At 32.9% G+C, this 16133-nt stretch overlaps 1 protein-coding gene across 1 annotated transcript in view; it reads right to left on the bottom strand.

The window, feature by feature from the left end:
* Positions 1–16133, bottom strand: part of alpha-Man-Ia (alpha-Mannosidase class I a) — a 262108-nt gene that overhangs the window by 100981 nt on the left and 144994 nt on the right. The window contains exon 2 of the mRNA XM_090379089.1: positions 6021–6239. Within this exon, the coding sequence (XP_090235215.1) occupies positions 6021–6239 (219 nt within the window). The remainder of the gene's footprint in view (positions 1–6020; positions 6240–16133) is intronic.

The raw sequence follows: 16133 nt of genomic DNA, 5'->3' as shown, positions 1-16133 counted from the left end.
AATTACGTATATGACGGAACTTCGTTATACCTACAAGTGAATGGCACCCCTACAGGAAGTCCAGCATCCTGCATAATTGCAAACTTCTATCTACATTCTACAGAAAGAATATTTCAAGATAACCTACTGTACTTATGTTCAGATACGTAGATGATTTATGTGCGTTTAATTGTCCGAATTTCATTCAGGATTACAGCAGATTATACCCAGAAGAACTTGTATTGGAAAAAACTAATAGTTCTGATACTATAGCAAATTACCTGGATCTTCGTACAGAAATATAGATGTAAACGTATATAATAAAATAGATGCATTTAATTTCAATGTAGTCAGCCTTACAAACTGGAGATCTAATATATCAAAATCAGTGCATGCTAATATCATTTTATCCCAATGCCTGAGGATTGCTTCTATTTGCAATAAAAACACAACCTGTGCAGCAAACATAATAGCATTGTACAATAAGTTTATAAATAATAATTTCCCTATCGCTTACCTAAAATACTACTTCAGGAAGGCGATAAATATAATTAATTTCAAAAATTTATTTTCTAAACCCACTGCTTCAATATAATTACCATAATTATGGATTTAGAGCCATGTATATTATGTACATAGGATACGCTTTGCTTTCTTGGTGTCTTATGGCTTAGAAAACTTGTACCCAATGGCCTGCAAATTATAGTGTATCATTTATTTTATTTTATTTTATGTTATTTTATCTTATCTTATTTTATAATCACACTGTATATACTCAAGTTCACGCTAAGGTGACATGCAAATTCAGCTCAGGGTACTACTACAGGAACAGGTTTGTGATCCCAGGCATACCCGAGCTATAACTTATATCTTGTATTGTCTTTAAGCTGTCCTACACTCTTTGTTCTCATTTCTCCAAAATTATTAGGGTAATCTGAGGATGTAGGAGAAACTATTTCTTATTTGTACTACTATATTTTCGTCTTTATGGAGTTCAGGTTCTATTATTCCTACTCTATTAGTTTTTATTCTTCTTACTATCTGCTTTTTTCTCTTTGCGTTAACTTAATTTTAATTAATTAATTAATTAATTTACCATATCCATCACATAGGGGTCACCACATATATACTCACTAGAGGGATTATTATTTCATGATGACTAATTGTTACATTATGTCCTGGATATGGTAGATATGCCTTATACTTTACATTTATTCTTATTTTAATTATTAAATTACGTTCTCTGTCGGGTCAACAATGTTCAATACATGCTTACATTTATACTATCTTTCTTTTGATTCTAAAAATTTTTTAACTATCTTTAATTGGTTTAGATTCAAATTACTTAATCTCTGAATTTTTATATATCCTAGCAGATATTGATCATTACAGAAACAGAGAACTCCTCCTTGTCGTTCTTTGCCTTCAATCTGGGTGGTTGGCCCAAGTTGAAGTCATCTAGATTGTGGGTAGATAATGATAAGCTTTATATATATATATATATATATACAGTAAACCCCCGCTATTCGCGGGAGTTACGTTCCTGAGAAATGCCGCGAATACCGAAAACACGAATACTGAGTTATGGCTCCTATAGTAATAAAGGGGTTCCGTTCCAAAGTATGAAATATATAAGAAAAACTAGTCTAAAACTTTGTCTATGTATGTATTATAGGTACCTTCATAATATGACTATGTACATAGACAGTACATAGTGAAATGCAAGTATATGGCATCGAAATGAAAATAAGAAACAGTTTAATATTAAATGTAATATTTATTAGAAATTTCAAACAAATCTTTTGAACCAGCGTCTTTGCTAGCTAAAAAACCCACCAGTGCTATCACCAGTTTCGCTAAAGTGTTGATAAAGGAGTTTTGCTTTTTCACGAATGATGAGTGAACTTAACGGAATATTATTTTGAGTTCGGTCTTCTATCCACAGATTTAAAACTTTTCCATTTTTCTAATTTAACATCATGAGTTACAGAACAAATTTTTGAAGCAATTAGCGCGTTTTCATGGACACTATGGCGGATTTTTTCTTCCGATTTCTTGATTGATTGTACCGTTGACTCATTGATTTTATAATGTTTTGCCACTGAGAAGACACTTTCACCATTAGAAATTTTGTCTAATAACTCAATTTTATTCACTAATGTCATCACCTTCTTTGATAATTTCACATTCACATTTCCCTTGTTATTCGTAGCCATATTTTTGTATGGGTTAGAAAGAACTTGTCCACAATAAAGTCACTTTCTTCTGTTAACACACTCAAAAAAGTCTGTTTTACACTGCAAAATGGTAGATTTATCAATTTTGTAAGCATATCAATTTATAAATTTATTCAATTTTAAAAGCATATAAATTAAAAACAAACAACGAAACCTTCCATGGCAAGCGCATAACACATACCAAACAAGGATTAGCAAGAAACATCCACGCTCGCAATTTTGTCACTCCTCTCCCCCCACCCACTGAGCGCTGTTTTGACCGGGAAAGATAATTTTAGTCATGCCCATGTTTTTTTTATGGTGGAAAATGTTCACGGCATTTAAAATTCGCATTTTTTTTAGGTTTCATTTTACGTTAAATCAGCGACCGCGAATACGGGAAACCGCGAATAGCGGGGGTTTACTGTATATATATATATATATATATATATATATATATATATATATCTCTTACGTTTCTTTAAATCCAGTTTGGTATTGTCTGCTTGAATTATCTTCTATATTATTATCTTCAATATTATACAAAATATTTTATGTACATTATGGTCGTAATGCATAATTGCTCTAGCAAGTACATTGGCCCATAAGTATTAGTTACAGTTTGTTACAATTTATTAAATTTCTTTCCATATTACTCATATATACAGTCGAACTTAGTTATAACGAGCATAAAAGGACTGACAAAATTTCCTCGTTATAACCATTACTTGCTATATCAGTGATAGTGGAGATGGGAAACCCCTGGGGCAGTTAAACAATGAACACTTTATATCAGTGATGAGTTAAACCTACCTCCTATTTTTTTAAATTTTCAATAACTTGATAAAAAGATAGATTCAAAAAACAAAAGAAATATTGGAGAGAAAAAAATAATAAGTATATACCTACATATTATTTGTATTAATGCTTATATAAACTACAATACACTTAAATATGAAACACAGTTTATTTGTCTGTAATTTTAAAACCATACACTTAATACTAAACACAATTTATTTCTCTGTAATTAAAAGCAATACTATTTAATAATAAACACGATTTCAATTAGTCTTTATTTATGAATCTTAAAATTTGTGTTTGTTTTAAAGATTAAACTTTGATATTTCCCCCTTAAAACACTCAATGCGTTAAGTCTCATTACTTGCCTCAGTTCCTTCAAAAAAATTGACTGTGTCCATTGCACCTTGAGTTTGTGAGATTGTCAGCACTGATTTTGATTCACTTTCAATTGTCATCATATCATCATCAAAATCATCGTCTTTACCACTGTCGTTATCATCTTTGTTGAGCACAGCATCTACAATGTCACTTTCTGTAGGAAGACCACTAGTTAATAAGTTGTCATTGACTCGTACAAATTCATCGATGTTATCTGTATTAAGCAACCTACAACGTTGTTACATAGCAACCATTCAGATAATGGTAAGTTATTTTCTTCGTTTCCATCTTCTTCATCTACAATTGAAATTTCATTTGAATTTGATTTCGATTTCTTGAAGCAATTCGATATTATTGTCAAAGTAGCATTGTTTCACACATTATTCAATAAATGTATAGAATCCAATATAGATATGGACTTGGTAAGTTTCTGTTCTCTTTGACTGATCAGATGTAGAACCAAAATTCTTTTATAAAATCCTTTCAAACTCTTGATTACACCTATGTCCATTGGTTGTAAAATTGATGTCGCATTGGGAGGCAGAAACATTACCTTAATGTTGGACAAATTCTGAATCTGGGGATATGCAGGACAGTTAGCAATTAACAAAATATTTTTCTTCTTTTTGAATAGCTCCTTATTCCAATCGTTTATGTATTCCCAAAAAATATCCGGAGTCATCCAAGCTTTCTTGTTTGCAGTGTTATCCACAGAAAGTTTCTTTACATTTCTGAAAAGCTGAGGTTTTAACAATTTTCAAATAACAAACAGCTTTTTTTTTTGATCCTTTCCTGTCATATTTGCACATACGAGCACTGCCAAGCAAACCTTTGGATTTTTTTCACCAACACATTTTTCCCCTTTGAAATTAAATGTATTGTCAGAGGTCAAATTATAAAAAAAGTCCTGTTTCATTGTTGTTGTAGTAGTAACAGACGCATGTGATACAAGAAAGCAAGCATATGAGCTTATGTAACATCAGCCAAAAAAAAAAAAATCCATTTCACACAACCATTTCCTCTAAAAGATTGTCCAATTCTTCTTTGAATTAATTTCAGCTATCAACTTCACAACGACAGATGGAAGTCTGTTCCAGCAATTAACCACCCGCTAGTTAAAGGCAAATTTCCGCACATCTATTCTACAACTGTCTTTCCTCAATCTGAATTTATGCCCCCGCAGGTTCATAATCTGAGCAAGCGGAAGAATCCCATCAGAAGTCAGCATGCTGAACCCTATACACCTCGCAGATGGCTAGTCTCAGCCGCTTTTATTTGCAAAACTTAAGCCTTTTTTGGTAAGAAAATCCCTTACCAAAAAATCCCCTACTTGCCTCTGCAGGTAGCTGAGACTGACTTTTTTTTTTGTAGCAAAAAGCCTGTGGCTTCCTTGCACTATATGGCTAATGCTAATACTAAATCATTCAGTTCTGAAAAAATGGCAGTGAAAGTATATCTGGAAATGTAAGGTTTCTTTATTTGTGTGACAGTAATCCCAGATATTCTTATTACTTGAGAAGCAACAATTAAGTTGTTTGTTTGTTATTTGATTTTTAGGAGCATTAGCAACTAAGGCCATATTGCTCCGGGATATGCGGTGGTCATTCCTTGACCTTTCCGCATACTCCGTATTTGGTGGTGATGGGCTGGAACCCCGGTCTAATCAAGAAGCAACAATTAAGGTAACTGCTAATGTAAAAACTTGGGAGCAACTGCAATTCAAATAAAGTTTCTTCAACAGTATACACAAAATGTCAGAATAGCACATTGTATTTTTTCTATGACATATAGGAATTTTATTAGTAAACAAAAAGATAATTATTCCACTCTATAAAGCCTTCATTAGGCTACATTCTGAATGCAGTACAGGTTTGGAAACCTCATTTTATGAAGGATGTGGATCTGCTGGAAAAGGTGCAACAAAGCACAACAAGATCAGTTATCGATATAAAGAATCATTCCTGTACAGTGATGGAGACTTCAGTGTTGCAACTTTATTGAGATATTTAAGGCTCTGAAAGGCTTTGGTCAATTAAATAATGGGAATATATTTTTTCTTTTATTAAGTTCGATGTAGAATAAGCCTGGCTTCCTTGTAGCAATTTTCTCTTATTAATATTAAGCCACCCTTATAGCAATTACAATGTAATTGCGTTGATTATTAGTACAGATCAAAAAGAAACTTCCTTATTTATAACAAATCTTTGATAACATGATAAATAACCTATGCAAAAAAGCAGTAGCAAAAACCACAAAAGGTTAACTTTTGAATGATGAGATTCAGCCTTCTAATATTCTAATTATCCTATTACTTTAGTTGTTTCACTTTTTTTTTCTTTTTAGAGATTAAAAATATCATAAACAATCAATAAAAGGCTCCTAATCATATGAAATCTGAATTATTATAACAAGTGCCTTTTCTTAAAGTAGCAGTATTTCTAAAATATGAATACAAATTCAATCTGTATTCATATTTTATATAATTTTTTTTCCTTTATATATATATATATATATATATATATATATATATATATATATCAGGATTTGAAACTGTTGTAAATGATTATAATGAAAATCAAACAAAAACGTTTAGACATATGCTAATGCATTAAAAATAAAAACATAGCCATTTCAATGCCAACTTACCCCTTGATCAAGATTCAGATTGGCAGCAACCCAATCTCGACCTTTCCTGTATTCATCCATAAGACCCATAATATATAGCGTATCCAAACCATCAACAATAGTTGCTCCTAATGCTGTCTTTCCAAAAATACCAGCTGAATGGCCACGTTTTGAGAGGGGGCGTAGTTCATTTTGTCCCCAAGCATACTGTACATAATTGTCCCATGCGTGCTTCATCATCTGAAAAATACATATACATTATATACAGCAGTACACATATTATACAGAGAGAGAGAGAGAGGGAGAAATATAAGTAACTTTCTTATTCAATGTTCAACTTGTTAACATTCACTGCCAGCTATTAACTATTAAACTGCTAATTTTAAAATCAGATGTATCTAAAATGGGTACAATGTCATAATTTCTTACTCAACCAAAAGCAATTGCATATATATATATATATTATTCTTTTGTAATATGATAATTCATGTTGTATTTTATTTTTAATATGCTTTTATAGTAGTTTTACTTAATTTATTTCTATCTCTAGCTTTTACTGTTGTGTAGAAAATACCTGTAATTAAGAAAATGAACAAAGACGGAATAAACCACAATAGAATGATAATACAAAAAGAAATAACTATATATATATATATATATATATATATATAATATATATATATATATATATATATATATTCTTTTCACAAGGAATGTTGTAAAACAACAGTAATTACATTAAAATTGTTTATTAAAAACATTACAAATGAAAGACATATTTAACACAAATGGAACATAAAGACAATAAACCATGATATAAGAAATTATTACCTAATAACAAGATGTGAACAAAATATCATATTAATGTAATCCCCCCCACACCCATCCACCCACAAGAGATCAACATTTCACAAAATGCTTGTCATGGCTTTTCGTGTTATTTCAGAAATTATATTTTGTCAATCTTTGTTCTGTGTTTGATATTATTTATTTCATTTTAGAAAATGTGTCACAAGCCATATGAAAAAGATTAACAGGACAGGTCCATCCCATTCATTCATTCATGTTTTATTATTAACAGCCATATGGTGCAAGGAAGCCTGAGGCTTATGCTGCACCAGCCAAAAAAAATTTCTGAGTTACCCTGTGTGTGTGTGTGTGTGTGTGTGTGTGTGTGTGTGTGTGTGTGTGTGTGTGTGTGTGTGTGTGTGTGTGTGTGTGTGTGTGTGTGTGTGTAATGGAACAATCTAGTAGATACACCAAGAAATAAGATTTATATTTGTTCCATTATGTACAAAATTACTGAAGCAGGCTAGATTGCAGGAATTTTCTTTTTTACAGTAAACACTTTATGGCAATAGGTTAACCACTATCTTTCAAACAGCCTGAAAAAAAAAAAAAAAAAAAAAAAAAAGCACTACATAACAGTAAAAAAATAAATAATAAATATTAACTATGCTCCCAAAAGCATCACCATTTAACCAAATTTATATTTGTTTCTTTTATTTAATTAAAATCAAAAATTATATTTCTGCACATACTTTTGGATGGATAGTCTGAAATGCTTGTTAATCAGTAAAAAATAATGTAGATAATGAGCACGGAACCTTGCTTCATGCCTTTACCTCCATTTTATATATATATATATATATATATATATATATATATATACTGTATATAAATATTCAAGGCTGCTGTTCTCTTCAGAGGGCCACTGTATCCAGCGGCCCTCTGAAGAGAATGGACGCAACAGTCACTGGTAATTGTTCTTTTGTGGTTGGTTTATTGTGCCTTTTTTTTTTAGTGATATTTCACATTTTTGGCCTCTGCGGTTATCAAGACGCCGGTATAACAAAATTTTTTTATAAAAATTTTTATCATATATTCCAACCACGCTTCTGCTATTTCCTCTTCTGTCTTCGTTATTTTTACGTACCATGAGAATCTATTATAATGTCGTATTCCTTCCTATGGCTACTTATGCTGCAGGTGTATGGTTTCACAGGCTTAGAACTGTTAAATTTCAATTGAAGTTGGCTACTATGCAACGTACAATATTATTATGTATGTTAAAAGCTTGTCGTACTGTTTCAACTTCTGCACTACAGGTTCTTGCAGGTGTATTGCCATTGGACCTTCAGGTAGCTTACATAGGTCTTTGTTATAGGTTAAAAAACCAACTATCAACTGAATTTATGGGTTTGGTTCTGAATATTAATTCAGATATTAAGCAAGAACATAATTGTTTGTGGAATGAAATGATAAATCTATGGCAGACACGTTGGGATACTTCATCTGTCGGATCTGTTACTAGGACTTTTTCCCTGAGGTGACCTTTTGTGTAAAGCAGAAACCTGTTTGGTTCTCTTTGGACTTATATACATCCTTCCTCTTAACGGGACATGGATCTCTTAACGAAAAACTATGTCGTTTTGGTCTTTCTAGGACGGAAGCTTGTCAATGCAGGGAAAATGAAAATTGGAGCCACATTTTATTTGAATGTCCGCTGTATAATGACTTTAGAGATGTTCTTCGTTCGTCAGTTTCTACGCTCTCTCGTGGGTATGAAACTTTGCTGGTGGGAGACAAAAATTCTTATGTTGCTCTTCGGCAGTTTGTATTTGATGTTTTCACAAGAAGAATTAGTTATACGGCTACGAATAATTCTACTCCTTTGTCTGGTGGAGCTACTCGATAGGGAGCAACATTCCCTAATTATTTTTTTTATTTTATATTATTTTATTATTTTATATTATTTTATTTATTTCTTCTTATTATTATTTATTTATTTTATTATTATTTTTTAACACCACGGGAAATCCCCCCCCCCTTTTTTTTCTCTCCTCTGGAGTGGGCCCTCCAGAGGAATCTGGCCCATCTTTTGCCAACAATCAGGTGGGTTAGAGTCTCAAATTAAGGCAGTGTGAGCTCCATTGAGACTGGCCCACCTTCCCGTGGTGTAGATGAGTACCCAGAATCATCTGTCCAGGTGACTGATGATTCTGGGTAGCCAAGCGGTCAGACAACAACAGAACACACACATAATACACACAAACATACACTACTTATTTCTGGCCCTTCTACAGTGGTACTGTTCTTCATAGAGATACGAGGCAGAGATGAACTGACATTCTAGGTGCCGCCCACTACAAAAACACATGTCCACATGTCTTCGTTATTTATTTGTTTTTTCAATCATTCCCGCCCCCCACCTCCCTAATTTAAATATCTTAATTTTTGCAAATGTTGTTGGATATTGCTTTATGCAAACACTTACGTTCGTGGTTTCTATTTCTTTCTTTATTTTCTTAATTTTTGATTATTAACTTATATATATATATATATATATATATATATATATATATATATATATACACACACAGTATATATATATATATATATTTTTTTATTATTATTTTTTTTAATTAACTGTTAAACCTAAATTGGCATGGTCACCACAAACTAACTAACGAGAACAACACCAACATCTGTGTCTCCAATCATTTGTTAGTTCACTATCAATAAACCTTCCGGAATACAGGGAAATAGCAGGATAAACTTGGTTATACCGTACGGTTAATGATATCCCATCTAAAGTTTAATAGCCACCCCTACAGAAAGTGAGTGCACAGTTTGAAAACGAAGGAGAAAATTCTATTTATTATTATTAAAGTACTTACATGGCAATGATCTCTAGAGTAAACTTCAAATAACTTCTGGAAAACTGTTTATTTTATTATCTATTTATTTTTTGACTGTCTATTGTCTTATTTACTTTTCTGTTACATTTACCCCTCCCTCATGACCTGAATTGCCTGTGGTAACATTCCTTGACGCAGTGCCATATTTACACATCTGGATGACCTTACAAAAGCGATTCCTCTGATCTGCTTAAAATAAAAAATAACAAATAATAAAAGAAAAAGAAAAAAAACATTACCTCGATTCCCAAAGATGATAATTGTTTATCATGTCTGGACATTTTTTTGTCCAGATAAATGCTGAAACTTTTCTGAACATCCAATTTTTGAATTTCTCAGAAATAAAAATATGGAAAAAGAATTAACAAGTTCAGACATTCAAGTTTGTGCATATAAATTCATAGGATTGTCAGGATGTCCAGAAAATTTAATTCAATATGTATAAATTAAAAAACTATTAAATTAAACAGGCAGAGAATAAATATGGAGCAATACAGAAGGCACTGCTTAGTAGGTTCGCTAATTATTTTAATTAAACAATTTAGGAAAAACGAAAACAAATCCTAAAAATTTAAAACAGGCTTTAACTTTTCATATAATAAACATTAAAATATTGTAGCATAATGTGTTCGTATTCTTCTTTATTGTGATGAAAACTTCAGCTGATTAAGAATGTCCTTTTGTGAATTTCACTGATGGGAAAACCTTTCGCAATATGAACCATGGAACCTAAGGATCCAGTTCACCACTTTGCTTATTGGAGGCTTGAAGTGGTCAAACCCATGTTTAGTCACCAGAGCAAAATAACCGGCATCCCTTCCCTCCTCATCTCCTTCATCCCATGCACGGTAACTAAGTACTATAGTCTTTGATACCTTTCGTGTTTGGGGTTTTTATATATAAAAATAAAATAAATAAATAAAAAAAAACAAACTCAAAACCTTCAACATGTATGAACCAAATTTCTGAGAGAGAGAGAGAGAGAGAGAGAGAGAGAGAATATACAAATAATATGTACATTTAGAGCATAGGTTCCCAAAGTGGGTGGTAACACCCCCAGTGGGCGCTGAAGCCTTCTAGGGGGACAATAGTGGGTTCAGAAGCAACTGGGGGGGGGCGTTCAGGCGGTCTAGGGGTCGGTGGCTCCTTATCCGTATTTTTATCTTCTCAGGGTCCAGTGGACCCAGTTCAAAGGTCAACTAATAAATTCTATAATTTTTACTCTATGGACACAGCTGAAATTCACTATAGGTGAAGCCAGAACTGTTTTCTTCGATTTTCCCACTTCAGTTTTCAAAACCTTCTATTGAATTTCACGCAAATGACAAAAATGTGACATCATGTGTATTTTTTTAGGCCTCTTTCTGTTATTTTTCTAAACCCACCCTAATTAGCCTAGGGCCTTTGAAACGCGAGCTACTGTGAGTTGACATAAGAAGCAATAAAGCGAAACAGTAGCAACAAATGTTTTTTCAAAAGCGTACATTTTTGGTGTTTAGGAATAAGTTTCATTACAATCATCAGTCAAAAGTGTGATAGATAAGTGACATCATACAAAGCGAAAATTAAATCTTTTATTTTGTGAATATTGTTGCAAATTTTATTACTTCATTATGTCTGAATCTAAGAAGAAATGTCAACAGTACAGTATTGAGTATTTGAAATACGGCTTTATTCAGTCTCCTATGAACCAATTATTACCTATGTGCTTGATTTGCCAAAAAGTATTTTCAAATGAAGCAATGAAGCCTTCTAGGCTACAAGAGCATTTGACTAAAATGCATGCTGACGAAAAGGATAAAGATTTGTCCTATTTTCAAGTACTAGAAGAAAAATATTTTAAACGTCCAACTATATCAAAACTTTTTGCATCGTCCACTAAACAAGATAATGACGGATTACAAGCTTCTATTAATATTTCATTATTAATCGCAAAAGTGGGAACACCATACACAATTGGTGAGGAATTAATCTTGCCAGCAGTAAAAGAAGTAATAAACCCTGTGCTTCATAAGCCAGCATCAGATATCATCAGGAAAATTCCTTTGAGCAATAATTCAGTGCAAAGAAGAATCAATGAAATGGCTGAAGACTTTGAAAAATCATTGTGCGATTATTTGAAGACATGCCAATTTTCCATTCAACTCGATGAATCAACTCTCCCAAATAATGAAGCACTACTTTTATCATACGTACAATTCATAAAAGAAGAAAAAGTTTGTCAAGAATTATTATTTGCTAAAAATTTGGAAGCGGATACAAAAGGAGAATCTATATTTAATACCATGAACAAGTTTTTTCAAGAGAAAGACATTCCTATTCGTAATATTTTGTCTGCTGCTACTGATGGCGCTCCAGCAATGACAGGGTGCCACAAGGGTTTCATAGCGCATTTGAAACAAGTAGTACCAAATGTACTCACTATACATTGTGTTCTTCATCGTCAACATTTGGTTGCAAAGAATTTAAGTGAACGCTTGCATACGTCACTCCATTACGTTATTAGAGTAGTCAACAAGATTAGAAGCAACTCATTGAGTGACAGATTGTTTAGCCAACTTTGTAGAGAAAACGATAAAGATTTCAATCGCTGCTTCACACAGAAGTTCGTTGGCTTTCAAAAGGTATTTGTCTGAATCAATTTTACAATTTGTTTGATTCAGTACTAGAGTTCCTAGAAAACAGAGATGACGGATTGTGGGCCAACCTGATTACAACCAAAAATGACATTGCTTATTTGACAGACTTCTATAAAATATTTAATGAAGTCAAACTACAATTACAAGGTGATGAATGGAATTTAATTAAAACAAAAAATGTTATTGCCGCTTTTGTGGGGAAATTTCTTCTGTTCAAGCGGAATCTAGGCCGAGGGGAATATAGCCACTTTTCAAATTTATCAGCAGTGTTTCTCAAAAAGGAAGATTTACTTACATACTGCAACACTTGGAGGTTCTCCATGCTGATTTTAATGAGCGATTCAAGGATATTCTAAACATGAATAGATAATTGGGTTCTCGATCCTTTCTCACATGTAAACACAGCAGGATCATCAAATTTAGAAGAGGAACTCATAGAACTCACAAAAAATAAAGAACTAAAAATAAAATTCAAAAGTGGATACAAAGAGTTCTGGCTTCAGAAATCAATACCGACACTGTACTCTGGATTATGGGACATAGTGCAGAAATTTTTAATTGCATTTCCATCTTCTTATTTGGCTGAGCATGGGTTTAGTGCTGTAGAAAATTTACTATCTAAGAAAAGGAACCGATTGCATATAACTGAGCGTGGCGATTTACAACTGTTTTTAATGAAAGATGAACCCGATATTAACAAACTTTTAAAAATGCATCAGACTTATCCTTCACATTAATTTGTTATTTTTTCTTTGTATTTTCACTTTGTAAGTTCGAAATAAAGAATTTTCTAATACATTTGATGGTGTTTTAATTTTTACAATAAGATTCTTACTAATGTAATACAATCTCCTAATATGTATTCCGAATTTTCATATTTAAACCATTGTATGAAACTTCACATTAATTTGTTATTTTTGCTTTGTATTTTTACTTTATAAGTTCGAAATAAACAATTTTGATGGTGTCTTAATCATTACAATAAGATTCTTACTAATGCATTTTCAATCTCTTAATATGTATTCCAAATTTTCATATTTAAACCATTGTATGAAACTGTGCATAATGTTATTCGAGCATACACTACAATCTTTACATATGGGCTATGTTTCATCAAAATCGGAATAGCAATAACTGTGTTGAAGATGAAGCACATATTGGCCACTACTTTTTCAATAATTTAACGGCATAAGCAGTAATGTATCATTAGTTGCTATTTACGTCGAAAATATCAAACGGCTTGAACGTGGAAAACTGTTATAATGGGGGGCGCTACAAAATTTATGTCTTGCAAAGTGGGTGGTGGCCCGAAAAAGTTTGGGAACCTATGATTTAGAGGATCGCATCAACTTTTGATAACTATGAATGAGAAGAAGGAATGAAGGAAAGTATACTGCTATAAAACTACTGTAAGGTTCATCAAAGTTTAAATTTACACAACACAGAATTATTTATCTTGTGAAAACCCCAAACGCGAGAGGTATTAGAACCTATAGTACTTAGTGCCGTGCATAGGTTAAGAATTTGAAATAAAATACTTGTTAAAGAAGTTACTTATTAATTACACTTGAACTTCGGTAGATTGAAATTTTTAGGAAATACGTATAAAGAAAGGTTGTTCCAGAAAACAGAAGTTGAATGAATAAATGAAGAAGAAAAGTTGGTTCTATATACAAGCCCGAGAGAGGTTTTGTGGGCACCGCTCCAAATGGGAACAATATTCCATGGCAAGACGGATTTGAGATTTGTACAGCGTGAACAACTTTTTTTGGAAGAAAAGTAACGCCGAGAGCAAAAGAGAAAACCCAGTTTTTTAGATGCAGAGGAAGCAGTATTTGTAATGAGCTTATGCCAAGAGAAATCAGAAGTCGGGGTAATCCCTAATAGAGATATATATGAACTTGCCTAGAAATCAGTCATCAAAGATAAGCATAGGAGCAGAAGGGTTCTTTTTTGCAAGATATAAGACAGGACTAAGTTTTAGAAGGATTGAAATCAACTAGGTTATTTTTGCCCCACTGGAGAATTATCTGGAGATCAGCATTTAAGGAATTGGTAGTTGATATTCTAGAAGTTGAAGCTGTGCTGTTTGTGTAGAACAAGGTTTCTCAAATTAGAAGATGGAATACAATGTGCTATCTTCAGCAGAACTATAGAGAGGATTTCTGGTCAACGGAAGGTCATTGATAAACAAGAGGAATAGAGTGGGAGAAAGAACAACTTTGGAGAATACCAGCATTAGTGGAGAAGCTAGAAGACAGAGAACCATCACCTGCAGTGATGGTAAGAGAGAAAAAATCTGGATACCTAATTACAAAAAATAGTTGGCAAACCATAAGATGGAAGCTTATTTAAAAGGCTTTTATGCCAAACACGATCAAAAGCCTTTGAAATGTCAAGAGCAACTGCTTCAGTTTCACCAAACTTTTCCACTGAATTTGTCCACGAATGAGTTACATAAGCTAGAATATTACGAGTGGATCGACACTGACGAGTCTCATAACTGGTGATCATTGATGAGATGGAAGGTTTCTAGATAGTTTAAGAGTTGGCAGTTAGTTAATTTCTCTATTTAATTACTTTAGAAAGAATAGCAGTAAGTGTAATGGAACGATAATTGGATGGGAGGGATTTATCACCCATTTTAGGAACTGGTTGGATATGGGCAAATTTCCAAGCAGAAGGGAAAACACCTTTGGAATAAAAAATGAAGAAAGGCAACACAGAACAGAAGTAAGTTCAAAGAGCCCAGGTTTTAAGAACAAGTGGAGAAATGCTATCAGGACTGGAGCTTTCTTAGCATCAAGATTGTTCAAAATCCTTCTGACATCCTTTAGATATAAGACCACAGGAGGAATTGAATAGAATGTACTGGGAATTACAGAAGGTGGTTTACCATGATCAACAATACACGAGTTGAAAGAAAAGTAGGATACAAACAGGTCAGCTTTATCTCTGTCTGAAGTAGCAAAAGAACCATCTGGTTTTGACAGAGGTGGGAACAGAGATGGGCAAAAGCTGCGGCCAATAGCTTTGGCAAGAGACCAGATTACCATTTGGACTGATTAATAATTGCTTTACAATTGTTGTGAGCTTTGGTGTAGGCAGAAAGAAAATGAACCTGGAGATTTGGATGCAAGCCAGTTGCAATATGCAACATTCTTATCTTCAACAGCCTAGCTCATTTATTGAAAAACCAAGGTTTAGATAAAGGACGAGATTTTAAGGCGGAGTGTGGAATAATGGATTTCATACCTACAAGAATAATTTCACTGACATGATCTGAGCAAATGTTAACGTTAGAAGATGTGAAACTGTAATCCGACCAAGGAAAAGAAGAAAAAGAAATCTCGCAGATCTTCCCATTTTGCATTCTGAAATGTATAGTACTATTCTTCAGTTTATCTTTTCAACACCTCTGTTCCCGTTAAAAAGACCGTTAAAAAGACCTGACTTTTTTTTTCTTTTTTTTTTTTGTAGGGATTAGAATACAATAAAAAAAAAAAAAAAAAAAAAACGATATTTCACTATATTTTAATGTTATTTATCCTTGCTTATCGCCATTTCCAACAAAACCTTCTATTAAGGAAGTGAATTTATCTTCTGTAAGTGTCGAGCTGATATATCAGTAAATGAAACTACGTTTGTAACCATTTAATTTTGATGCATTGTTTCGAACAACAAGTGATGAAAATAAGCATACAGGCATACAGTCTGTCCTCGTATAGCACGATAGTTGCGTTCCTAGAAACCCTCGTGCAATGCAAAATCGTGCAATATAAACAACAGCCCCT

This window comes from Mastigoproctus giganteus, chromosome 8 (assembly GCF_048544385.1).
Source record: "Mastigoproctus giganteus isolate SK-2022 chromosome 8, ASM4854438v1, whole genome shotgun sequence".
NCBI classification, from domain to species: Eukaryota; Metazoa; Arthropoda; class Arachnida; order Uropygi; family Thelyphonidae; genus Mastigoproctus; species Mastigoproctus giganteus.
This window is presented reverse-complemented; position numbering and strand designations above follow the sequence as displayed.